Source organism: Miniopterus natalensis, chromosome 17 (assembly GCF_054644295.1).
Source record: "Miniopterus natalensis isolate mMinNat1 chromosome 17, mMinNat1.hap1, whole genome shotgun sequence".
NCBI lineage: Eukaryota > Metazoa > Chordata > Mammalia > Chiroptera > Miniopteridae > Miniopterus > Miniopterus natalensis.
Window position 1 is genome coordinate 14,623,247 of NC_142097.1, and position 27,876 is coordinate 14,651,122.

Here is a 27,876-nt window from a genome sequence, read left to right on the forward strand (position 1 = left end):
GCGCGCGCGGCGGCGGCGGCCCAACGTGTAGGCACCGAGGCGGCCATGGCGGGCAACTTCGACTCGGAGGAGCGGAGTAGCTGGTACTGGGGGCGGTTGAGCCGGCAGGATGCGGTGATGATGTTGCAGGGCCAGCGGCACGGGGTGTTCCTGGTGCGGGACTCGAGCACCAGCCCCGGGGACTATGTGCTCAGCGTCTCCGAGAACTCGCGCGTCTCCCACTACATCATCAACAGCAGCGGCCCGCGCCCACCGGTGCCACCGTCGCCCGCCCAGCCTCCGCCCGGTGAGGGACGGACAGGACGGGAGGCCCCGGGCGGGGGTGAGGGCCGCGGAACTCCCCAGCCTGCCCAGCTCCTCCTCGCGAGCTGACCCCCCACGAGGGACGTGGGCAGAGGGCTGGAGTGATCGTGGCATGGGGCGGCTTGCTGCTCGGGCTTCTTCCCATAGACCAGCGGGAGTGCGTGGGGGAGGAGAAGCCGCTGACCCAGGCCTCTGGGTGTGACTTGGGAGGACAGCCCAGGGGAAGGGGAACCGCTTTGGCCCCAGGGTGGGGCTAGCGCCGGGGCCAGGCACTAGGGCAGGGCCGGGAAACGTGGGGACAAAGAACGGAGGGGGATGCTGGCACTGCGGGGGCATCACTTGGCAGCAGTGCCCAGAATGAACCCGATAATCCTACAAGTGGCTTTTTAGGCTTCAAACATTTTCTGCAATGTTGGAGAGCAGGTTTGGCTATACTCCACTGGTGGCCTTTGGTAGGAAGTCACCACATACAGGCCGGAGGGATGGAGACACCCTTCAGGAAACCGGTCAGCTTTTTCCTTTCTTGGGCATTTTTCCAAAATACTTTTATCGTCCTCTTCCTCCGCGGAGGTGAGCTCAGTGCCTTGGTGATAGAAGGAAAGCCCTTTGTGGCCAACCTAGAATAAGTCGATGCCGGGCTGACTGTGTGTAAGAGATCTTAGTGTCCAGAAAACTGTTCACTGCATTTGGGGCGGGGGGCCTAGTTTTCAAAGAGTTTAGTGGAGGGAAGATTTCTTTTCAGGAAACAAACCAGAAATAAGCCAATGGAAACAATCCCTTCTCTGAAAATGAATGGAAGGCACTGCATTTTTCCTGGGACTTAAACATTGTCAGTCTTGTACTCCAGGGCCTCTTCTTGGGGCTGTGTTAAGTTGGGCCTGCAGCCTGAGTCTTTCTAGATGTTGGGAACAGATCCCTGCTGGGTAGATTCTCTAGAAATTAAATTATCTCCACTCGGTCTTCCTTGTCAAGACTCGTTGAGATATGGCTGTCTTACCCCTGCCATTGGAGTTACTGGGGAATATGAAGGAGATTTATGGAGATTTGTGAGGTACATAGTAATTCTGAGGTGATCATTGTCTGTGTAACAGCACCAAGAGTCTTAGTCCCTTGCTGCTATTCCCAAGTTGAAGCATTTTCCTTCTGACCAGCTGAGACTAGATACAGTCCAGTCTGAAGTGAATTAGGAAGCTCCTGAACCAGCCTCTGCAGACTCTCCCTTTTAGAATAGTCCCAATTTAGATTTATTTACTCTGGCCAGAAATGGAGAGACAGGGTAGTCAGTCTCTGTTGTTAATGCACACCAGTTTCATTAAGTCTGTAAATTATCCTAGGTCTTTCTCAGTCTGGTTGGTTTAATAGCATTATAATGAGATGGGAATATTGATGTGACATATATTTGCCCTATACCACATATGTCCTTTTTTTTTTTTAATATATCTTTATTGATTTCAGAGAGAGGAAAGGAGAGGGAGAGAGAGAGAGAGATAGAAACATCAATGATGGGAGCATTGTCATTGATCTGCTGCCTCCTGCATGCCCCCTGACTGGGAATTGAGCCTGCAACCCAGGCATGTGCTCTGACCGGGAATCGAACCTTGATTTCCCAGATCCTAGGTCAATGCTCAACCTCTGAGCCATGCCCGGCTGGGCTATATTCTACTTTTTACCACTTGCATGGTGTCTAGGGTTTTTTGTTACAATGCAGAAATATGATGGCAAACTGTCACTGAAACTCAATTCTCAAGCTTCTGTTTGTGTATGTGTTTAGTTGATTGCAAATTTTGGAAATGGAAGCAGGCAGGTTTCTTAGTTGGGCTTTCTCCATACCTTGGCAGCATGACTTTATATCTCAGTGCTTACCTTGATATTGAGTTCCCACCTTTTCATAACATATATGAGTTCAGATCTTTGGCCCAAAAGATAAAATGAAGATTGCCAAAGTTTGCCGATGGGGTGTGGAAAGTTCATGGACATTGTTGTGGTAATTCTTTCATTCTTTCTGCCACAAACCTTATTTTCCATGTAGGGTAATTGATTCAGTTGTCTTTATAAAGAATACTTAATCTTTGTTCTCACCCTCCCCCATCAAGCTGTTTTTATTTTGAAACCACACAGGTTTCAAAAGAAATCTCTGAATTTTAGACATACACAATATTAATAGCTAACATTTACTGACAGGCTTATTCTGTGCGAGGTACTTCGCTGAGTACTGTACTCATTTACTGTTTATAATAGTCTAGTGAGGAATATACTGTGATCTCCGTTTATTAAAATATTTCCATTTTATAGATGAGGAAATGAGAATCAGAGAGTCAATAACGTGCCCCAAGGTCACACAGCTTGTAAATACTGAGCCGGAATTTGAAGCTAGGAATTCTGACCTGAGAGTTGACACTATTACACTGTGTTCCTGTCTGTCAAAGCCAGTTTCCTTTTGAGATCCCAGCAGTGCTCATAGAGGACTCAACCCTTTTGTCTCTGTTCTGGGGTCCCAGATTCTGTTTAAAGACCAAAAGGAAAGGATGACAAGAAGAAATTGGCAAAAAGAAAAAAATTGGCTTTAGTGTTCAGGCAATACACATCTGCTATCTAAAAGTCAGTGATGAAGAAAAGGCTTTTACAATCCTTATTTGGCAAATTGAATATGGAACATGAGCTTTTTGCTTAGAATAATATAGTGTGGACATAATACATAGGTAGATTTTGTGTGGACTGGCTTAGATACAGTTTCTAGAGGCTTAGGGATAAAATAGACCAGAAATTCTCAGCATTTTCAAGTGAACCTGTTTTTATCTTGGGTATTCAATTCCTGCAGGCTTTGGACGTAACTGTAGTCTGGGAGTGCCCTGGCTGTGCTCCAGTGCCACAGGGCAGGGCTTGGTCAGATCTGTGGGTCATACTCTGTCAGGTATACTTCTTGGGAAAGCTTTGCAATCATTGATTCACTCGTTTCTTCTGGAACAATGAGGTATTACTAGACCTTGACCAGTAAGTAAGTAGATAATCAACAAAACTGAATAAGTGTGAGTTGGAGAGTTGTTACATGCTTGAGCTCTGGAGCCTGGGTTTGAATCCTACCCTACACTTAATACTTAATGTAACTTTGGACATGTTCTTTAACTTTTCTCTGCCTGAATTCCTCATGTGTGAAAAATGGAAAATAGTAATACATCATAGGGTCATTGGGAGGAGTAAATGACTTTTAGTGTATTTAGTGCTTAGGAATGGGGCTGGTATATAATAAGTACAAATTAAGTATTAGATATATTAATCTTTATGAAGTTGGGAGAGAGGAGCTGAAACAAATGGAAAACTGTTCTTAGCTTGAAGAGGGTCTTAGAATGCATGGTGTGGGTTGGTGAGCGCTGCTAAAACAGCATGTCTTAGGGAGTATGTGCTGAGGTGGAGGGGGATGTGCATCAAGAGGTGTGAAAGGACCTTGAATCCACTACATGGAAATAGGATGGCCCCTGCTGTGACCTGCTCAACTGAGAGCTGCCTATCTATTGCCCTAGAGGGTGAGGGGAGCATAAAAGCTTGCCTTATTTTGGGTATGGAGGAGCAGAAGCTAGGGCGATAATTGTGCTGCTGAAGCCACTTTTCTGGAGATCCTCTTGGACTGCTGATTGCCTACTGCCACCTCTTTGTACTTTCAGCATCTCTGTTTCATTTATCTCATCTTTGCAGTTCTCAAACCTGGTCCTTATGTTTTACTCCTCAGTATCAGAGAATACCTCCATTCAGTGGTTCTGGGAAAAGTTCTTCAGTGAGTTACTTACGGGTTTTATGCACCCCCTCAAAAAAGATTCCATGGAAAAAGGAAGTAGGTTTATTTGGTGCATGACTTCTCCAAGCCTTTTCTATGCCCATGTGAAATTACGACCCTCATAGAACTTTTTGAGGGGCAGCTTGAGATTCTGTGGAATCTTCTCTGGGTAATAGCAGACTGGATTTGGGGATAAATTGAAAATTTCTAAAGAAATTCAGAGGTTGGGGGTGTAAGTTTCCGTGTGTGTGTGTGTGTGTGTGTGTGTATATTAGAGGGGAAAGGAGAAGGGCAGACAGAGAGAAACATTGGTCAGTTGTCTCCTGTATGCACCCCATCCGGGGGTCAAACCTGTACCTGGGCATGTGTCCTGACCGTGAATTGAACGGGTGACCTTGCAATGCATGGGACTACTGTCAACCAACAGCCACACCAGCCGGGGTTCCTTTTTTTTAAAAAAAATTCTTTTTAATTTATTTTAGAAGAAGGGAGAAGGAAAGAAACATCCATTTGTAGTTCCACTTATTTATACATTCATTGGTTGCTTCTTTTATGTGCCCTGACCAGAGAGTAAATCTGCAACCTTGGTGTATTGGCACAATGCTCTAATCAACTGAGCTACCCAACCAGGGTATGAATTTCTTTTTTTTTGAGCACCTATAATATACTGGTTACTTTTAGGAGCTTTATTAGGTAGGTGTTCGGCCCCATGAGATGTTAAAAAGCAGCTCATACAGCTAGTAAGTAGATAGAATTTATCAAACCCAGTCAGTCTGAATCTACAGAGTACCGTGCTGATACCCAACGTTTATAGAAAGTTCTATTTGCTTAGGAGACCATATATCGATACCTGTTTCAGACCTCTTCAGAAATTGAAGTTAGTAGACTTTTTAGCCCTTTGTATTGAACAGGTAGTTGGGAATGTTTATCTAAGCAACCTCTATTAATACCATAGGCCAAGGAGAAGGAAGAGAGGAGTGGAAATTAAGGAAAGAGGAACAGACAAAGGAGATGCTGTGAGATAAAAAGGCTGGTGATGGAGCCGCTGTGGTGCTACCCATGCCAGAAGTTACTTGGCCTGTTTTAGCCCACAGAGCTCTTGGGTGTTCATAAAACTTGCAGGGAGTGGTATCGTAAAAATTTATGTAACCCTGAGGGCTAAAAATGCTTAAAAGTAGTAAGTTGGGCATGTATAGAAACCAAAACAATAACTGCTTGCTTTGATTTTTATTTCTGAATGTGTTAATTGAAACTGCGTGTTCAGAATCCAGCATAAGGGTGGGGTTTTTTTTAATCCTCACCTGAGGATATATATTTTTTCCATTGATTTTTGAAGAGTGAAAGGGGGGTGGGGGAAGAAACACATTGATGTAAGAGAGACACACGTCTATTGGTTTCCTCCTTCATGAGCCCCAACCAGGCGGGGATCGAACCCGTGACCCTTAGGTCTGGGGCTGACACTAACCACTGAACAACACTGGCCAAGGCTAGAATCCAGCATAAGTTTGATGTCAGTGAGGTTTCCCAAGTCCCAGCATTTAGAACCCTGTGGATGGTTCTGTTCTCTAGACTTACTGGCTATATCTCCTTCCTTTCCCGCCCTTCTGTTTCCTGCCTTTGGCTGTTTGTGGTTGGAAGAAGCTGAACCTAGGGAAAAGGAACTGGGAACACATAGTTGTGGTGAAGTTTGAGTTTATCTGTGACTTACGTATATTCTGTTCCCCTCCCTTCCCTTCTTCTGGAGTTTGGATCAACAACGCTTGATTGTCCCAAATATCTAATTGCTCCAGCAGTACACAAAAACAGGTATTTCTCTGTGAAATTATTATTGTGTCATTAGAATAAAGAATTTATAGCTAATTCCCTTGGTGTTTAACTTATATTTCTGTGAATGTTGGGATTGCCAAACTGAAAAGAAAAAAAAAGTGGACCCATTTTACACCATGAAGCATTTGAACAAGAAATGAATTGAACCAACTTCCTACCTTTATGGTAGATGAGCTTCCAATTTTTCTTTTCATAATTCTCACACTGATCTTTGTAAGGGACTTGGCTTAGTGGTCTTATTTGTTCTTCTACCCCCGTCCCCCAATTTCACTTGGGCTAGTGCAGTATTGGAGCCATAACAACAGATGACAGGAAGTGGTTGCCTTCCTTCTTAGACTTAAAAGGGTATCTTGCAAATATTTAGGGATGGCCAGAGCTGCTCTTTCATTGTGATTTTTGTTGTATCTGAGAACATGGTTTGTTGTTGATACTTTTTTCTTTCTGTAAGAACACATCTCCAGTTGAAAGTGAAAGCCAGGGGGTGAAAATGATATCTTCCTAAGACATGCTGCTTTGCTTCTTGCTCACCAACCACACTCTCTGCTTTTGTATCCCTGGCTATGCTGTCAGCTTCTCAAAGCTGGGAACAGATTTTCATTTAGCTTCTTACCCTCGCTTTAGAGTTATGTTCATTAAGAAGAATAATCCCAACACTGCCCTGGCCAGGTGGCTCAATTGGTTGAAGCATCCTCCACATACCAAAAGGTTGCCGGATCAATCCCTGCTGGTTGGGGTGTGTGTGGGGTGGGGGGCCAAGTAGATTGTGTTTCTCTCTTTCCCCCTCCCCCTTCCTCTCTCTAAAAATCAATAAAAGCGTATCCTCCAGTGATGATTAAAAAAAGAGAATAATAATATCTAACACTTACTGAGCACTTACTGTCTGCCAACTGCTGTCCCAAAAAGACAACCAGTGAAAACCATTTAGCTGTTGATCTAGCAGGGGAGCTTTTTCCCCAGGTGTTTTTTGGACCATTTTCTAAACTACGGGCCCAGAGGCTTTCTTTTTTCAGCAGTGCTAAGGAGGTCTCCTTGGAGCTCAATAACTCACCCTGTACTTAACGCAGTTCATCATCTTAGTTGGAGAGACAGCCAGCATTACTGAGTGTGGGCTATTAAATTGTTTTAGCCTACAGCCATGAATTCCACAGATGGACTTTTGTAATGTAAGAAATGTGCAACTCTCCTTTAAATTATGTCTTGGTCTCTCATTCATTAGGGTGAAAAGAGAAGGCACTCATCAGTACTCATTCTGTATTGAGGACTTCCAAAGCTTATCTTTTTACCCCTCCCCAGTAGAGATTTTTAAATGCAGTTTTTCTGGTCATTCTGGAAGAAATATTTTCTAACATTGAACAAAATAATGGGTTCTCATATTTTTAGAGTGGCAAGTTAATGTGGACATCTGGACTACCACAGTGTTCCTATTTCACAGCATTAATTGCTATGGCTTTTAGGTGGGAGGGCCAGTGTGTTAATACAAGTGGAAAGGGTAAATTGGCCATTTTCCCTTATAAAGGACTTAAACAAGTAACCTTCACTAAAGAAGTACAGATAGTCAATAAATGTGAAAAGCAAACAACTAAAGATATTTCAAAAGAGATAATATTTCTTATTAACTTGGTAGTGATTTTATTTTTTTAATTTATTTTTAAAAAATATATCTTTATTGATTTCAGAGAGAGGAAGGGAGAGGGAGAGAGAGATAGAAACATCAATGATGAGAGAGTCATTGATGGGCCGCCTCCTGCACGTCCCTGACTGAGGATCGTGCCCGCAGCCTGGGCATGTGCCCTGACCGGGAATTGAACCCCTTTCAGCCTGGATCCCAGGTTGGATCCTAGGTCGATGCTTAACTGCTGAGCCACACCCAGCCGGGCGGCAGTGATTTTTAAAATGCTGTTTTGATAAGGACGTGGGGGAAGTGGGAACTCATAAACCACTGGTGGGAGTGTAAAATTGTGTGAACTTTTTGGAGGGCAGCTTGGCAACATAAACCTTAATGCTCTTACCATTTGATCCCGCAGTTGCATTTCAAGTTGTTTATCCTAAGGAAGTAATAAAAAATGTTAATAGCTGGGAACAAAAATGCTCATAAACGGCATCCTTTGCACTAGTGAAATGTTGGGAATACTTTGTATCCATTAAAAGTCATGTTCTTGCCTGGGCTGGTGTGGCTCAGTTGGATGGAACTTCATCCCGTACACCAAAGGGTGGCAGTTTGGTTCCTGGTCAGGGTGCAATGCCTAGGTTGTAGGTTCGATCCGCATTTGGGAGGTAACCGATTGATCTTTCTCCCTTCCCCGCCCTCTCCCTTCCTCTGTCTAAGATCAGTTTTTATTTTAAGTCATATTTTTTAAGACTGTGGGAAATTATAAAAATCAAAAAACAATTTTCCATAGCTCTATTATCAGGAAACCAAAAAGTGAAAAATCCAATAAAGGGTCCTGTCCGGATTGCTCAGTTGGTTAGAACCTCTTCTCGATAAGTAAGGTTGTGGGCTTGATCTCTGGTCAGGGCATATACAATAAGCAACCAATGGATGCATAAATAAGTAGAACAACAAACCTATGCCTGTCCATGAGTCATTCTCTTTCCCTCTCTCAAAGGGGGGGGGGGGTCTGGCTGGTGTGGCTCATCCCATGCACCAAAAGGTCACCAGTGAGATTCCCAATTAGGACACATGCCTAGGATGCGGGTTTGATTCCTGGTCAGGGTGCATATGAGAGGCACCAGATCGGTGTTTCTCAAATTGATGTTTCTCTCTCCCTCTCCCTCAAAAATCAATAAAAACATTAAAAAAAAAAAAAAAAGTTTACATGGTAAGTGTTATGTGTATCTCACCATAATAAAAAATCCACCAAACTGCACTAAGAAAAATAAGTGGAACAACAAATCGGTGTTTCTTTCTCTTTCCCTTTCTCTCTCTGAAATCAATAAATAAAAAAATTTTTTAAATGCAATAAGGATGATTTGATATTTTGGTGCTCAGCAGAGTGCAAGTTAAAGGTTTGTATTCCTCATTAGAAAACTGTTTCGCCCTGGCCAGTGGGGCTCAGTGGTTGGAGCATTGTCCTGTGCACTGAAGGGTCTCCGGTTTGATCGAGGTCTGGGCACATTCCCAGGTTATGGATTGGATTCCCAGTAGGGGCCCATGAGGGAGGCCACCCATCAATGTTTCTCCTCCCTTCCTCTCAGATCAATAAAAACATATCCTCAGGTGAGGATTAAAAAAACACACAAAACTTTGTTTCTTATTTGAACTGATATGTGTTCAATTATTCAATTCTAGAACTCGGGATAGAGAGGAAGGGAATACATTCTAAAGTATACCCTGTGTCTAAGGCCACATACAACTTTGCATAATGCAAGTTTTAAGCATTCCTAATATGTCCTTTGTCTTCGATCCTCAGTGTGTCATTAGAGGTTGAGGATTTTAACATCTTTTTTTCCCCAAGCATTCTTGTTTACTTTTTTTTTAATATGTCTGTTGATTTCAGAGAGAGGGCAGGGGAGAGAGAAACATCAATGATGAGTCATTGATTGGCTGCCTCCTGCACGCCCCCTACTTGGAATCAAGTCCACAATTCCGGCATGTGCCCTGACTGGGAGTCAAACGAAAATCTGGTTCATAGGTCAATGGTCAACCGCTGAGCCACACCAGCCTGACCTTGTTTACCTTTTTTTATGATCTGTTTGCTTCTAAGGGAACAATCTAGTTTCCATATTATTCTTAAGTGAAGGCCTTAGGAATTGATTTTTAAAATGTTATTGATTTAGAGAGGGGGGAAGGGAGAGAGGGATATATAGAGAGAAATGTTGATAGGCTGCCTCTTGCACGACCCCCACTGGGGACTGGGCTCTAAACCTGGGCATGTGCCCTGATCAGGAATTGAACTGGTGACCTCTTGGTTCATGGGTTGACCGTGAACCACTGAGCCACTCCGCCTGGGCGGGGATTTACTTTTAAGCAGTTAATTTCTTAGTTTTTGTATAGACTCCTCGTTTTGTTTTTATTTTATTTGCCTAGTTATACTTTTTTGTCATAAGTGAAATTGATATAAGCAATCAGTCTTTTTTAAAAAATGTTTTTAAAAAATTCATTGATTTTTAGAAAGGGAGAGGAGAAACATTGATTTGTTGTTCCATCCAGCCATGCATTTGTTGGATGATTCTTGTCTGTGCCCTCAACCAGAATCAAACCTGCAACCTGGTGTATTGGGATAATGTTCTAACCAACTGAGCTACCTGGCCAGGTCAGCAATCAGTCTTAAAACTTTCTCTTAAATTGTACATTCTAGATGTGAAGAGAACTAGTGTATTAACCTAGTGTAGATAGATACCAAGTTCTCCCCAGCCCTTCCTGGAATAGCTGCTGGGACCTATGAAAAAGGAGAGCTTGCTACATTTCCTGAGGTTGGAAAAAAGATTGCAACAAAACCTTGAACTTTATGCTACTACATAAGTGGGATAGCAACAGAACATTTTGGGAGAATGAACAGTAAGTCTTGGTGTTGCTGTCTTTGATCCAATGTGAGAGCCTGTCCTAAGTGGCTTTGTCTCTCATGGTCTCCTGTTCCTTCTCTTCCCAGAGAATGTTTCAGCTACAAAATATGATTTTACTATGAGGAGAAGGGGTTATTTTTTCTAGACAGTATTTTTTCTGATAAAATATTGACTAAATGTGTGTGGGAAATGCTTAAAATCTGTTTTTATCACCAGTGTAATACATCTTTAAGTAATAGCCTGTTGTATTTTTTTCCAGGGGCGAGCCCCTCCAGACTCCGAATAGGAGATCAAGAGTTTGACTCATTGCCTGCTTTACTGGAATTCTACAAAATACACTATTTGGACACTACAACGTTGATAGAACCAGTTTCCAGGTCCAGGCAGGGTAGTGGAGTGATTCTCAGGCAAGAGGAGACAGAGTATGTGCGAGCCCTCTTTGACTTTAATGGGAATGATGAAGAAGATCTTCCCTTTAAGAAAGGAGACATCCTGAAAATCCGGGATAAGCCTGAAGAGCAGTGGTGGAATGCAGAGGACAGCGAAGGCAAGAGGGGGATGATTCCAGTCCCTTACGTGGAGAAGTATAGACCTGGCTCCGCCTCAGTATCGGCTATGATTGGAGGTAACCAGGAGGGTTCCCACCCACAGCCACTGGGTGGGCCGGAGCCTGGGCCCTATGCCCAACCCAGCGTCAACACTCCGCTCCCTAACCTCCAGAATGGGCCCATTTATGCCAGGGTAATCCAGAAGCGAGTCCCTAATGCCTACGACAAGACAGCCTTGGCTTTGGAGGTACATAATGTGCAAAATATAGAAAGGAGATCTGCTACAGGGTCTCTCTTTCAGACCTCTTAGAGCTTTGTAGGAATGCTGAGCACAAGCACCAGCATTGTGATGTTGTGGATGTTGAACCGTTAAGTACTGATTTGGGCATTTAATGTTGGGTTTTCTCTTTTTTATAGAAAACCTGTTTTGGAATGAATAAGCTTAAAACTGTATAACTGAATGTTCTGATTGATATACTAAACATACTTTGACTACTTTAATAACACCACCTGAATTCACAGGAATTAACCTAAAATATTTTTTCTCATCTACATTCTAACCTGTTTCTTTCTTTCTGTTTATCATTGTCTGAAATAAGGTGGGCTCACAAAGATTTGAGTAATAAGAAGTGGTTCCAATGAAAACACTTACATGGAATTTTTCCACAGAAACTTAATGTTTTTACTTTTGGGGCATGGGATTCCTTACTGTTGATTGATTGTGTTCAAGTAAGAATTCAAGAGGAAAAGTAAAGTGTAGTAGAGGTGTGAAGAGATATGTTCTCAAAAGTATGAATTTCAAGGAGCAGCAGGTTTACTTGGTCTTTGTTTAATGCATTTTGCAGGCAAAAAGCCAGTTCCTCCTGAGGAATAAATTGTTGCCTTTCACTGGTAAATTGTTATTCTTGGTAGCCCATCTTCTCTGGCCAACCATTGCATTGTGCTTATTTCTTTATTCCTCTCATTAGCACTCTCAGCTTTGTCTCTTTCCTCCTTCCCTTTCCCTTCCTCTCCATACCTCCCCCTTTACCTCTCCCCCTTTCTGAGTTATGCAGAGCCAGTGGTTCAGCATAAAAGCTCGTACAGAAGTGGCAAGCCATCCCAATTTTCAGAGCCTACTGATATTATAACTTGAGCGTAAGGAAATAGCTTTCATAAGCACAGGCTGAAGTTATGTGAGCACAGATTAGCTGAGAAGGGGCAAACGTGTATTCTTGTAAACTGACATCTTCTCTAAACTTTGTTTTCTTTGGTCACGTTCATATACTGAGGAGTAAGAGCTGCCCTGTGTCTAAGTGGGAGTGTTAGCCCACAGGATGAACTAGAATTTATTTGTACCAGTCTCTGATATTACTGGATCTGAAATTTTTCTTTTACATTCTGGATAGTGTATGCAAAGGAGGGTTAGTTGAGTCTGAAAGGTTTGACTGGAAAATGTGTTTTTGAAGTGTGCATTCCTTGAGATCGTGATGTGACTTAAGGGATCACATCCCTGCTTTGAAGAGAAATGCAGTGTGTGCTGTCTAGGCCTCACTACTTTCTCCCACATAGAGTTTGGAGGGTAAAGAGAACAAGTTTCTAGCCTCGTTTTTATTTCAGTTCAGACGATGGCAACATCCAACATGGCGCTGTGCACATGGTAGATGTGATTCTTCACAGTCATTGCAGACCTTGTTAGCCCTGGGCTGGAGTGTGAAAATGGCATTCACAGAACAAGCCAGTGAACACCAAGAGAGAAAGCACATTAATTTTCCTTTCGTTTGTATGTTCTTTTCTTTTTTAAAAAGTATGTTTTTATTGATTTTTCCTTTTAGAGAGAGAGGAAGGGAGGGAGAGGAGAGAGAAAAGAGAGAAAGAAACATGTATCAACGTGAGAGAGAAACATTGATCGGCTGCCTCCCATGTGCACCCCAGCAGGGGACCAAACCCACAGCCTGGGCATGTGCCCTGCCTGGGAATCAAAATCGGCAACCTTTTGCAGTATAGGACAATGCTCAACCAACTGAGCAACGCTGGCCAGGGCTGCATTTTCTCTCTGAAAGAGAATTGTTTTTTATGATGCCTGCCTTGATTAGAGGCTTTAGTACTTGAAAATGGTTGAGCTGCTTGCCCTGCTGTGAAACATAAATCTTGTGAAATAAAGATTTAAGTAGAAAACTAGTTTTTGATTTCAGTAAATTTTCTTTTTTGGTTGGATATTGGTTTTGAGCCACAGATGTTGATTGCTGAAGATGGCCTCTTTTAAGTTAGAACAAATACCCCAAGTAATAGCTTTAAAACATTTTATGTAATTAAAAACATGGTGTTAGTTTACCATCAGTTCTGTAACTGGAAAGGACCTTAGATATCCTTATTCATTATATGAAAAATACTTATGTTTAGACAGATTGAATGATCATTCAAACTAGTTGGAAGTGGAGATATGATGAACCCATATCTACGTTGGTGCTTTTTCTACTCTGCCCAAATTCAGTCTGTGATTCTTTTCATTTTATAACAGTGCTGCTGCCCTCCTCAATGCAGGTTTTATGTTGGTTCATTGATAGCATATCCTCAGTTGGACTGTCTATGCAAGGAGGCACAGTTTTCCTTTCCCATTTCTGATTTTTCATAGGAGCTATGCCTAGTCCTTATTGGGACAAGGCTGGAAGATAAGAGTAGGAGATACTGGCTTTCTGACCTTTGAATTCTGGTTTAAAAAAGACAACAAAAATTTATTGCTCTATTTGACTCACTATAAACCCAGATCTATAGACCAGCTAGGTGCATTTTAGTGGAGTTTTACACTTAACTTGAATTTATTTTAATTATAGTTGACCTTCATTATACACTTAACTTGAAATTGATTAATTAGAATCATTACATTTTATATATGTATGTATGTATGTATTTTTCTGGAGGGGTTCTTTTTTTCTTTTAAAAAAAGTTATAGTTAACATATAATAGAATTATTGTGTTTTAGACTTGGGCAGGACCCTAGAGATAATATATTAGACCAGCAGTCTTCAGACTAAGGCTTCTCACTGTCCTAAGAGTTCCCAGGAGGTGCCTGGGGAGAAGGGAAAGCTGAGGATGCAAGGCTCTGGGTTCCCTCTCTTGCTTAACCTAATTTTTTTCCCCTAAGAAAGGGTTTCTGTATTATAAAACAATAAATTAAAAGACAGTGCTCAGGAACCACGTGCCCTTGCCTTATAGATGGATGTTTCCTGCATGGTATATTTGCTGTGACCAGAGACGACCCCCCCCCCCAGAATATAAATTATTAGATACTTCCTCTTTTCCCACACACTGGATTTCTCTAGTAGGGATGAAGAGTCTGGAAAGAAGGGGTTAATTCTAGTTAACAACCAAAGTAGGGGTATTCCGCTGCATATTATAGTTCTGTGGGTCAGGCAGTCACTCATATCCTGGGGGAATGTAACTGAACCAGACAGATTCTATCTGTTCCATCCTGGAGCTCCTGATTAAGACAGATTTTAAACAAATGCAGAGATGCTGAGTGTTTTAAAGAAGAAATTCTGGAAATAACAGAGTAGGGTAAAGACACCTTTCATTTTTTTATCTTAGATTTGAGCTAAGATTTTGATCTTTCATTTTTGTTTTACTGCTTCTTGGAAGCTGGAATAGTAATGAATCTTATAAATTGCAGGTGCTAAAATTTGCTTTGTATCTCTGTAAACTGTCCTGAACAATCATAATATCTTTAAATGCACTAATTATATAACTTCCATTCTCTGATTTTGCCTTTGATAGATAGCACTTCAGAACAACCAAGGAGCTTTTCTGGTGTTCTTAGGCTTGGACCTGTTCTTCAGGGCACAGATAGGAAAGTAGTAAAGTGCTTTGGGTCCCTGATAATATGTAACAGTGATTACACCAATTCCACATTTCCCCATGTGGAACTCTGTGAAACATAAGTTTGTTAAGACCTTTTGACCTATGTATGGAAAATAGGAGTGAAGAACCCCCATTTCCCCTTTGTTAACAGAAAAAATGAGATGGGAAGGTATAAGAACATGAGTGGCATGTCCTTGCTGGTTCCAGTTTGGCTTTTTCTGGTATTGTAGGTCTAGATTTCTGTATTGTTTATTGAGACAGGTGTCTACTGTCCCTCTTCCTTCCATCCTGTTTGAACATCTTCATTTCAAATCATAGAATCTCAATGGAAAGAGATTTTGGAAGCAACTAATCCAGCCTCTCAGACATTGAAGGCAGGCCCTCTGGTATCTTCACAGGTGATATTAAACATGTGTTTGAATATCTCCACTTTTGGGCAAATTGCTGTCAACCACAACAGTGCAGTCCAGAGATTCCAAACTTTCTTGGTTCATAGCACTCATTGTATCTCAGTACTATTTCATAGCGCCTCAAACCAAAAGAAATATCTTGACAGTTCCGCTTATTAAGTAGGTAGGTCCAAACAATTTAAATATTTATATCCTAATAATTAGTACCCATTTGAAAAATATAATAAACATAATTGAAAGAATTAAGTAACAGCAATTACTTAACTAATGAGATGTGTTTACCTATTAGACACTGAACAGTTTCTCAAACCTTGGGATCATATTGTACACTACCACCCACATTTTCTGTTTCCTACTTATTTTCATGAGGTACTTGTTTTTTATCATAGCAACTGCCGAAACCCAGCTTTGCAAAGAGAGGACATTGTTGAAAAGAATGTAATGTGTTCTAATGTCAAAATTGTCAACCGCCTTGTATTAGTAGTTCCTTAGTGGTATAACAGATATCAAGTATTGCTATATTTCCATCAAAAATTTAAAATTTTGTGCAGCCTACAGTTAAATCTCAAAGACCTGCAACTTTCTCCCAATATCACCTATGACCATTTCAGTCCATCTCTAAGGCAAATGAATCATTAAGGCTGAATTGTCCTCACTTGTTCCCATTAATATGAAAGACTGTAGATGGGCCCTAAATACTACCTATTCCTTAAATCAGGGGTCTGCAAGTTTTTTTAGTAAAGGGCCATATGGTCTCTGTCACAAGCACTCGTCTCTGCCATTGTAGCAAGAAAGCAGCCATAGCCTTGGCTGGTTTGCGCAGTGGTTAGAGCATCAGCCCTAGGACCAAAGGGATGCAGGTTCAGCTCCCAGCCAAGGGCATGTATCTCAGTTGCATGTTCAATCCCCGGCGCTGGTCAAGGAGCATGCGGGAGGCAACCAATCTCTCTTTCTCTGTCTCTCCCTCTCTTCTTCCTCCCCTTCTCCTTCTCTCTTCTCCCTCCCTTCCATTCTCTCTAAAAAAATCAATGGAAAAAATATCCTTGGGTGAGGATTAAAAAAAAAAAAGGCAGCCATAGACAAAACAACAAATGAGCCTGCTGTGTTCCAGTAAAATTACTTGCAAAAACAGGCGGCATGGGCCCTAGTTTGCTGACACCTATCTTAGGTTGTAGTTTTGTTAACTTTTTTTTCTCCTTCAGCCAAATATTGAAATATTTACCAAATATGTACTTAGTGTGTTTGAAAATGTTTGAAGACAAGGCCCCTATATTCCATCTCTGTACTCGCTTTTCCTTGGCTTTATTTATATGAATTTGTGTGTGTTTCCTGCCCTGAGACCTCCAGAATCCTGCAGCAAGCCTGGATCAAAGGAATGCTGACTAACTGTTGATGTCTTTCCTATTCGATAGTAGAGACAGAAACTAGAAAGCACACACCTTAGGTTACACCAGCAAAGGAGGTCACACAGTTCCCTGAAGTCTCCTGTTTAGTGAATACCAAAACTTAATGCCATTTGGGTTCCAGTTTCTTTCTCGTTACCACTGGAACTCATTGAAGATAAACTGGATAATCTTTTACTCCTGAACAAATGGAGATTTGACTGCATCCTTACTGGATGGTGATTTACCTTGGGAACTACACAGAGCTAAGGAAGAAACCATTGTCATCAGGGTCCTTGGGAGTGAAGAAACAAGTAGCCAGAGTCAGTCCTTTACAGATCACACTTGCTGCTGAGGATGTAGTATAGTAGAGGAGGCTGAGGAACTGACTGACTGACACTAAAATAATCCCTCAGTGGTAAAAGGCTCATTACTGTCTCTCCTTTACAAGGTGTTGGTGAGGTCAGCCTCATAAAGAGAAAGATTAGCTGCCATGTAGGGTTTCAAATCCTTTGTAAGGTCTTGTTCACTGGTATGCAGATTAGGATTTTTTTTTTTTTAATCTATAATTTGAGTTTTGAAACCAGTATTGTCTGCACTTTCTGATTAGTATGTACGTTACTTTGTATCTTAAGATTGTAACATATCTGGGGCAGTGTTCAGGTTCTCTCTTTGTCTTTGATGTAGTACACCAAGCATGCCTCAGACTCACCACCCCCTTATCCTCTAGTCTGGCCTTCAGGAATTTGGCTTCAGTGAGTTGTTGCCTAACAGGAGGAGGAGAATGCATTCAGAAATGTGTCATGTTTCCGACTTGGAGAAAGAACTGCACTTAGTATAGCACCATTTTCTTTCCTTTTTTTTCAAACTATTAGAGAAAGTATTTAGAAAGTCACAGAGGTAGAAGAAGTGAGCTGTAGAAGAAATGGGCTCAGGAAACAAGTTACAGAGGCAAAAAAGTTTAGCACCATTTTCTTAGACTGCCCTGTCCCTTCTTATACTCCCCCCACATAATCCCCCAAGCTGTCAACCACCCTTTCTTCCAAACTGTTGAAGCACTAGGGCCTCATGTGGTATCTAAGGATAGTCATGTTGCCTTTGGGGCTTGTCTGGTTTTGACTCCAGTAGTCCCCATATGCTTTATGTTTCAGGAGGAAGACCCCATAGGGTACAAAGAGTTATTTAATGTCGATAAGATCTTCCTTAAAGTAGTAGTACTTTAAGGCCACTTTGGGCATGCTTATAAGCCCAGTTGACTGCTTAAAACTTTTTTATCCATTTAAAAATCAGAAAATTGTGCCCTAGACATTATGGCTCAGTGGTTAGAGCGTTGGTCTGCATACCGTAGGGCCTTGGGTTTGATTCCCAGTCAAGGGCACATACCTCGGTTGTGGGCTCACTCCACATCCCTGGTTGGGGCTCGTGTGGGAGGCAACCAGTCAATGTGTCTCTCTCACATCAGTGTTTCTCTCCCTCCTTCCCTTTTGCTCTCTCTGAAAAAGCAATGGAAAAAATATGCTCAAGTGAGGATTAACCAAAAAAATCAGAATCATTTCAGTCATGGCAGAGCCTGCCTTTCGCCCCATGATGTTTGGGATTCTTGCCCAAGAACCCAAAAAGATTTTAGATTCCAGAGTATGGTATAGTTTTCCTGAGTCTTCCCCTGTAGGGTAAAATCAAGAAAGTATGTACATTAGCAATGGCTCTTAATATTGTCCAAAGGTCTAATTTGCACATAATTCCTCCCTCCTAGAAACATCTTGCATTATAGGAACCCCTACTGTTTCTCCCTTTGAACTCTGAAAGAAGAAAGGTCTGAGGGCAGATCAGCAGGTTTTGCTCTGCTTGTGAAGAAGCTGACATGGTTCTGTGGTACTGACAACAAGGGTCTAGGCTGGGCCACATTTCAACCTGCCTTTTACTTAGAGCTCTGTGGGATGTGATTTGAGATGACATTTTGAATTCTTAAAAATAAAGGCAGCCCTGGCCGGTTTGACTCAGCGGTTATAGTGCCGGCCTGTGCACCGAAGCAGCAAGGGTTCGATTTCCGGTCAGGGCACGTATCTGGGTTGCAGGTTCACTTCCCGCCCCAGGTTGGCGCATGTGTGGGAGGCAACCAGTGGATGTGTCTCACATAAATTTTTTCTCTCTCCCCTCTCCCTCCCTTCCACTCTCTCTGAAAAGCAGTGGGAAAAATACCCTCAGATGAGAATAAATAAATAAAGGCAATATAACACTGAAAGAAAAGGTGTTAAAGCCTAGATTTTGGTATCAAGTAGAATGGACGGGCTTAAGGATGTATCCTGAAGAACTGTCTTCTACAAAACACCTAGAAAAGCTGGAAAAAATACAACAGACATCTTTATCTTGACACCTTTTTATTTAAATTTGAAATCATTTGGTAAAATGTACTAATCATAAGTATACAGCTGGCAACTTACATTGCATATACACCTACTTGGTAACCACCTAGATGAAAGTATAGAACATTGCCAGCACTCCAGAATGTTACCCCATGTCCTTTGTGTGCATGTGTGTTTTAATATCAATAAAATGATGGATTCAGATATGACACCTGTTAGGGATATTAGCTGGGATATCATCAAACCAGCTTCTTAAAAGAAATTGGCCACTTTGTCCCCATCTGGAAGGGAACCTAACATGAATGGCCATTTAGATTTTTGACATGAGCATACACATCCCCTCAAGTATTTTTCTGGGACAAGCTACCAGAATAACACTGACATGCGTGTTTTGACCAGTAATACAAATAAATATTTTAAATGGGGAGGAATGCCCAGCCAGTGTTGCTCAGTGGTTGCGTGTTGACCCATAAGCCAGGAGGTTGCCAATTTGATTCTAGGTCAGGGCACATGCCCAGGTTGCGGGCTTGATCCCTGGTAGGGGGCTTTTGGGAGGCAGCAGATGGATGTTTCTCTCTCTCTCTCTCTAAAATCAATAAAAACATATTTTTAAGAAATAAAATTGGGGGAAGAAGTGCTGCACTTGATATAATTGACCTTAACATAGCAAGGGGCTAGCAGCACAGGGACATTAATTTTCGTAACGTGCTGTGTGTGGGTGTGGGTGTGTGTGTGAAGGGTGGGGAGTCAAGGGTTGCCGACAGGTCGAGCACAAGGAAAAGTCACTAAGGTATAGTCAAATGTTATGGAATGATGCTGTGCCTAGCTTCTTGCAACACTGCAAGAATTTTAAAAACGGAACAAGTGAGATAAAGTCTGAGAACTAGAATTGGGGATAAAGGAAGAAGTCTTTCAGACTAATTTTACTAGCAAGGACATTTTCACTTGATGTTTTGGTCTTCCTCTTCCCAGAGACTGTATGAAAAATCTTTATTTGTCATAGTTGGCCTGCTCAGATGTAAGGAAGTTTGAATTGGAAGATTGCTGGGAATAAACAGAACCCTGGTGCTGGCAGCCTATGGAGATCAGATCTGCTTGTGAGGATGGGCATGCAATATCATTGTTCCCTTTCCTCCCCTTACACCATTCGACTTAATCTTTTTTTTTTTTTTTACGTTTTTATTGATCTTAGAGAAAGGAAGGGAGAGGGCTAGAGAGACAGAAACATCGATGAAAGAGAAACATTGATGGGCTGCCTCTTGCGTGCCCCCCCACCCCGGGATCCAGCCCACAGCTTCGGTATGTGCTCTGACTGGGAACTGAACCGGTGACCTCTTTTTTTTATTTTATTTTATTTATTTTATTTTAAATTTTTATTTATTTAATTAATTAATTTATTTATTTTTAAATACATCTTTATTGATTTCAGAGAGAGGAAAGGAGAAGGAGAGAGAGAGACAGAAACATCAATGATGAGAGAGTCACTGATCAGGCATGTGCCCTTGACCGGGAATCGAACCCCAATCGCCTGGATCCCAGGTTGACGCTCAACCGCTGAGCCACGCCTGGCTGGGCGACCCCTTTTTTTTTTTTTTTTTTAAATCCTCATCCGAGGACATTTTTTTTCCCCCCATTGTTTTTTCAGAGAGAGTGGAAGAGAGAGAGAAAAACATCAATTGGTTGCCTCCTGCACGCGCCACAGACCGAGGCCAGGTCTCAAGCCTGCAACCAAGGTATGTGGCCTTGGCTGGAATCAAACCTGGGACCCTTCAGTCTGCGGGCCGACTCTCTAACCACTGAGCCACACCAGCCGGGCCCATCAGCCTTAATCTTGGCAATATCTGCAGACTACACTGCTGCTTTTCTCACCTTTTTACCTTATCCTTTGTCTCTAATATTCCCTGGTTTCTGTTTCCTTTTCTCAGCATCCTATGACCCCCACAACCACTTTAGGCTTCTATGGTTTTCAGATAGTTCTTTAGGAAATTAGGCCAGTAGAAAAGCTGTTTCCTCTTTGGGTGAGATCAAATTGGTTGTAGAAAAGGCCCTGGACCTAGACCTGAGTTGGCTTTGGCCAGCTGTGGGCCTAAAGACATTCTTAGGGAACCCCTAGGGCCCTGGCAGCATAATTTGAAAGTTTCTGGTATGGTAAAAGTGTATGAATTGGCTTTGGAGCCAGATACTTCTGGGCTCAGATCCAGCCCTGACACTGGCTGCGTTACCTTAGGTGTATATTATGTAATTTTTCTAAATCTCAGCTTTTTCACCTGTAAAATGAAAATGGTTCCTGTCTTATAGGGATATTATGATGATTAGAAAATAATTTATATAAAATACTCTCTACAGTACTTTATGACATTCAATAAATACTAGTTAATTAACTTAATAAAACCAAATGAACGGTTATGCTTAGAAAACACTTGTATGCTCAGAACTCAGATGTTGATAATTAAAAGATAGTTATAAGTTCTTTTTTTTATTTAAAATATGACTTTATTGATTTCAGAGAGAGGAAGGGAGAGAGAGAGATAGGAACATCAGTGATGAGAGAGTCATTGATCGGCTGCCTCCTGCGCATCGCCTAGTGGGGTTCGAGCCCACAACCTGGGCATGTGCCCTGAACCGGAGTTGAACCTAGATCTCCTGGATCATAGGTTGACGCTCAAAAGCTGAGACACGCTGGCCAGGTGAGTTCTTTTTTTTAAATTGATTTTGAGAGAGAGAGGAAAGGAGAGGGAAAGAGAAACAGAAACATTGATGTGAGAGAGTAACATCAATCGGCTGCCTCCTGTATGCCCCGTACTAGGGATTGAGCCCGCAACCTGCCCTGACTGGGAATTGAACCAGCATCCTTTTGGTGCACAGGACGACGCTCAACCAACTGAGCCACACTGGCCAGGGCAAAAGATAGTTATAAGTTCTTTAGTCCAGTTACATCTGGGGCCTTATTTCCAAATATTAAACAAAATTTGTTTAATATTTTGCCACAGGGTGAATCTATTCATCAGACTGATCTTGTCTTTCATATTATTCTTTTTTATTTTTTATTTTTTTTACCTTTTTTGTTTGATTGTTTTTTTCTTTTTTTTGACCTTGCCTTAGTTTCATAGCAGGATAGAGGTATATCTTGGATTGTCAAAACTTTATATTTGATGTTGCAACAGGAAGCTTTTTATAACAGGAGCAAAAACAAGATGTCCCCTTATTAATGAACAGGAACCAAATGGCATAGAAGAAGCAACAAAGTCTGTTAGTATACGGGGGGGTGGGGGCTTTGCAGGGAGCCGATGGAATTTGGAATTTTGGCCTATATGTGCCCAAATGGGGAAAGCCTTCCTTTGGTAGGAAGGTGATGGGAATACTTTCTTTTCTGGGACCAAGTGAAGTATGCTTTCTATGATTGCCCTCTGCTCTACAAGTAGTAACAGGCCAAGATATGTGTGTGAGAGTGGGTTGAGAGATTGTGCTACTGCTGTGTTCTGGGGTGGAGAGTTGGGGGGAGCATGCGGTCGTCTTTCCCTAGGACAGAGCCTGTGGGGCAGGCAGGAAGCTAAAGGAAAGGAGTAGTAGGTCACTCTAGTTGGGCTTGCTCATTAAAAGACTCTTGAGATTTCCAAAAGGTATCATTTTCTAGGATCCTTTCTATTTTCTGTATTCTGTTTTTCTGCACTGCTAAAATCCCTTCTTCTTTCTGCCTGCATTAACCACACGTAATCCAGTCTGGTGGCTGGGGCTTGGGAGGCAGCAAGTAGCCATTTCTGTAATGTCAGCCCTAGAGCAATTATGTGGGCAGGGTGCGCCTAATCAGAGGTTAGAGTTGCAGCTTTCATTCATGACTGGAAATAAAGTGCTGTCCTTATTCTCCTCCTGCAGGTCGGTGAGCTGGTAAAGGTTACGAAGATTAATGTCAGTGGTCAGTGGGAAGGGGAGTGTAATGGCAAACGAGGTCACTTCCCATTCACACATGTCCGTCTGCTGGATCAACAGAACCCTGATGAGGACTTCAGCTGAGTACAGCTCAACAAACAGTTTTGCTGACAGATGGGAACAATCCTTCTTTCTTTCTTTTCAATTGCCACCTATACAGTTTTTTTACAGATGTCAAAACAGTCTAGTTTATATAAGCGTTCTGTTACCTGTGATCATTTTTAGACTGAACTACTACATCCCTCGTCCCATTTACCACGTTCAGGGTACAAAACTGGAGGGCTTGTGTGTGAACTTCTGAATTGGAAATTTTAGGTGGTAGCTGCCATGCCTGAGTGTATCAGAGGGACAGGTATCTTGCCTGCCTTCTCTCAGGCAGTGCAATCAACCTGTGGGAAACCGTCGGACGGGAGAGAAGTGTTGCACACTACCTACCCTGACTAACCCAATGGCTTTGCTTTCATTCCAGAGCCGTCCTATCAAATGGCAATAGACTGTTCCTTTCACCCCCGTAGAGTAATCATGTACCGTGTGAATTGTACCCAGTGGGATTGCTTTTTCATTTATAGAACATGACCGTTGTATGACTCATTCTGACAGTTCAAATCCTGAGATTTCTGAGGACACTACTAGAAGCATTTGTCTTCCTTCTTAGTCGATGCTTCATACTTTTTCTTGGGATTCTTTGAACCCTTGTCATTCTTTTCCACAGGTAGGTTAATTCTCAAGTGTTTATTTTCATTCCAGATGACAAGCAGGATGTGCAGAGCACTTTATTCAGTGCATAGCTTTAAGCCAGTATTGGATTCACTGAGTGGACAGCCAGACTCTGAGCTCTCTGCTTTCCCTCAAGGGGTCATAGTAGGTTCACACTGCTGCCACAGCTAAATAGACTCCTGACTAATGGGATCCAGCAGGGACATTTCTCCTGAGTGCCAGTATCCTATTAGGGGATTCTTTGGAATTCTTAGCTTCTACTTGGAGTGGAAGGACCAATCACTTAGAATATTCCATAGAAGGTTGTGGGGCCAAATTCTGCCCTTTGCTTTATGTGCAACTTGTATAAAAGTCAAGTTAAAATTACATGAGTTTGGAGATAGGGTTAGCACTTTGAAAAATGTTTGAACCAATCATTAATTACTTAGGTATTATTCATTTCACATTGCCAGAATAGTGTATGAAGTGCATTACATTATAAACTGCCTTCATTTTTGGCTCTTTATGTTCAAGTTTAGTTTACAAATCCTTTTAAGTATGGAATGGTTTATAGGGGGTCAGGTGCTCCAAAGAAAAGATTTCTGAGACCAAAAAGATCTAGGTTATATAGACTGCAATATGAAACTTTCAACGCTAGCTTCCAGTCCAGAAAGGCACTAACTGGTTTATGGTGTGGTATGACCAATAGAAACATTTTATATTTGCTTAGGGCCTCATTTTAGAAAAGAAACGTATCTTTCTAATTCTTTTGCATAGGTAATGATTAATTTGCATTCTCTGGCGTGCACCAAATCATGGTATCATAGTGACTAGCACAATGTCTGGCACAGTTGGTGTGCAGATGTTTGTGAGAGTGAATGAGGTGTGCAGAAGCTCATTATATGGCACAGGGAAGCCAGCTGGCACAGGATTACATACATTACCACAAGTAAACTAATGAGTTGACGCTAATTTAATGTATTTTTACCTCACACTAAGGTAATGCTTGATAAAGACATTAATACTCGACTTTTTAAATGTTAGCACAGTGCTATGCACATAGTGGGTGCTCAATGTTGAATGAACAAATTTGCAATACTAGACTTAATTCCATTTGACTACTCTGTTAAATTTTCAGTTAGAGCATAGATACTGTAAAATCCAAATAAATACACATTAAATCTTTGTTTTCTAAAAGTACGACATCTAAAATATTTGTAGAAAAACTTTGTCACAACTGATTTGGATGTTTGTATTTTCTTTTGCCTTTGACATTATATTGGCTTTTAATGTCTCTTTTCAACTTATGTAATATTAGTGGAACATGCCACTCTACCCAGATCATAAGAATTTCTCAATGATGCATTATCCAAAGCCATTATGAACTGTTGGGTTGGACTTGGCTGGATGTGGTAGTTGTTGGACCTCAAGAAATCAAGGATTTCTTAAAAGTATCTTCCAAAAACAAATGCTAGAGTTCTATTCAAGTGCATATGTACATTGTCACAGAACAAAGTAAACTGAAATTGGCTGCTATATTTTATATAATCATTTCTGCAAAAGCCCAATTTTTGGATACTAATATTTGACATGGTTAATTCTTATTAATTTGTTGGAATTGTTTATTGTTAATAATGCAAATAGATAATTTTTAATTATCCTTAAGTAACATTTCACTATTAATGGTTTGAAATGGGTGATAAGCAAACCAATTTGAAATAAAATATGAACCATGTGCCATTGTATTATAACACTATACACTTTCTTGACAGTTAAATTTTGAAAAAATGTTTTTTTGTAGCATGTATTGTATATGTTTATAGTATATGTAGTAAATAAAAATATGGCCAAATATTTGGCTTGGTGATCTTTTGAAGAAAGTAATGTTTAAATATTTTTCACAAAAGAGCTAAATCTGTTATACTTAGGGAATAAGAGGTGTGTGTGCATTCAGCCTACAATCATGTAATGAGAAACAATTGTACACGCTCCGTGGATATTCATTAAAGCTGGGATTAATCACTGGTGATATTTTAAAGGGTTTCCAGAAGTCATGAAATACTGATTTCAGGGGAATATAAGAAGAATTATTACATAATGATTGGAAATCTGGAATGACCTGGACAGAGAACATCAAACTTGTCCAGAAATGGTTCTATGTGGGTGTAAAGAAAATAACGATGTGGTAGGGGACTTTGTAAAGCAAATGAGAAGTTTGGATGTTATACAATAGGTTTTTAGAATATTAGTTAGATATCCAGACATCTTCTTTATTTAAGTAGCACATTTTCAGGGTAGATAATTATAGACACATACACAGTGTGTGAATATATATACCTAAAGTTGACAATATTCTCTAGTTTTGTGTTGTATGGGTGCTGAAGTTTTAAAACGAAAAGAACAGTCTTTGCCAGTTACTTATACTGTGTTCTGCCTTGGACCCAGAACACATCTAGTTACTGCTATAGACAGCAGAATATCAACCCAGAGTTAAAGGAACCTGCTTCAAAGGGAGTCAACTTTGGCATACACAAACTTAACTGCAAGGTGATTTAAGAATGTTTCAACTTTTTGTCAAAAAATAAACTGCCAAAATCTTGTTTTAAAAAACATGTTGAGTGTTGGGTTCCTTTACATAGCCCGGAGTGCTCATACCAGCTCTTATGTTTTGTGACCCTGATCTTCAGATTAAGTTCTGTTCCTCTTACAGAAATGAAGAGAGAAGAGGCCCCCTCCATAGAAGAAAACATGAAAATAGTTCTAAGTTTGGCAGGAGGAGGGTAAGAGTTTGGAGCTTTGCTGCCACACATATCCTGAAGAAAAATAAATGGGGAAATAAGGTGGGGGAGCATAAAAGAACTAGTTATCAAGTGAGATTCAATCCTGGCCAGTATGGCTCAGTTGGGTGTCTTCCAGTGCACCATAAGGTTGCTGGTTTGATTTCTGGTCTGGGCACATGCCCTGGTTGTGGGCTCAGTTCCCCAGTAGGGGGCATGCAGGAGGGAACTGATCAATGTTTATCTCCCTCTCTCTAAAAATCAATAAAAATATTTAAGAAAAAAATAAGTGAGGTTCAAAAAGAAAACTGAGGATCCTCTAGGGCAGGGATGGGGAACATCTGGATCACAGGCCATGTATGGCCCGTGAAATCATTTGGTCTGACCCTGCCAAGGCAACTGCAGGCGGGACTTGAAATTCAATAAATCTAGGGGGTTTTTTCATAGCTAATTTTTAAGTTGATAATTTTGTATGGCCTGCAAATGATGTAAATATCCAAATGGCCCTTGACAGAAAAAAGGTTCCCCGCCTTGTTCTAGGTATATAGAATGAAAGCAAGCAGAAATAAATGAGCTGCCGGGCTTGCTTTTGGTCAAGGGGGTGCCTCCAGTATTTCTGTCGTTGGCCTGATTTACTTAGATTGTAGATCTGCATTGAATGCTAGCAAAGCGGGTACTCAAATATTGACTAAATGTTCAAAAGTAAACTGGCTAGGGCAGAGCTTTTCTGACTTCCCACTTCAAATGGGGGGAAGATTATGGACGTTTTAGCTTTCTGGGAGGGGGAAGGAGTGATTAGATATGTGGCGGTGGACTGGTTCAAAGCCTCCCTCTGTTCCCTTTAGAACTTCATGGAGTTTCTAGCCTCATTTCAAGCTGGTGGGGTGCATGGGCTTCTCCAAGATTCTGAGTACCAGCAAGGAAACTAGGAAAGGGGAGCACTGAGGTGAGGTCACAGACAGGTTCCTCCTTTTTCCTTCATGCTGGGAAAGTATATCCTGAGAGTGAAAATGAATTTGGTACTATATAAGGGTATAATAACACTGCTTGTTAGAAAGGCCTGGGCTTCCCTAGTGTTCTGTGTAATGCAGGATTGAGTTTCCTATAGTCGCTCTGCCTTTTGTGCAGGTGCATGTGCAAACTCAGTGCTGCTTTGCTCTCCTAGGCTTCCAGCCTGACTGGGTTCCCATGAGCCCTTTATAGCTGGGGGCTCTAACAATGTCTTAGCTGCCTTGGCTGTTTTTGCCAGTGTCCAGAGATTACCAACAATGGGGTGATAGCGATCTTAACTTCACTCATCAGTTTGTAATTACTTGTTTTGAGAAAACATCATATGAATTCAACTGCCACAGAAAGGAGCTACTCTTTCATCCATTATCACCAAAGGGGGGTTTGACTTCATATTTTCTTGGCTATTGGGGTGCTTCAATGACTAGCGGTTTTGATCAGATTATAGTACTAAGTGTGGTAGTTCCTGTGGAATAGACTCTGCCCTTGTGAATCTTGCATTGTAGGAGTAACAGGACAAAAAACA

General features: G+C 41.5%; 1 protein-coding gene across 1 annotated transcript; it reads left to right on the top strand.

Moving 5' to 3' along the window:
• The first annotated feature begins 2 nt into the window (after positions 1–2).
• CRK (CRK proto-oncogene, adaptor protein) lies at positions 3–26,175 on the top strand. The gene is made up of 3 exons (XM_016211113.2): positions 3–286; positions 10,662–11,197; positions 22,816–26,175. Exons 1-3 carry the CDS (start codon positions 46–48, stop codon positions 22,951–22,953), a joined length of 915 nt encoding a protein of 304 aa, XP_016066599.1. The 5' UTR covers positions 3–45; the 3' UTR covers positions 22,954–26,175.
• Positions 26,176–27,876: the final 1,701 nt, after the last annotated feature.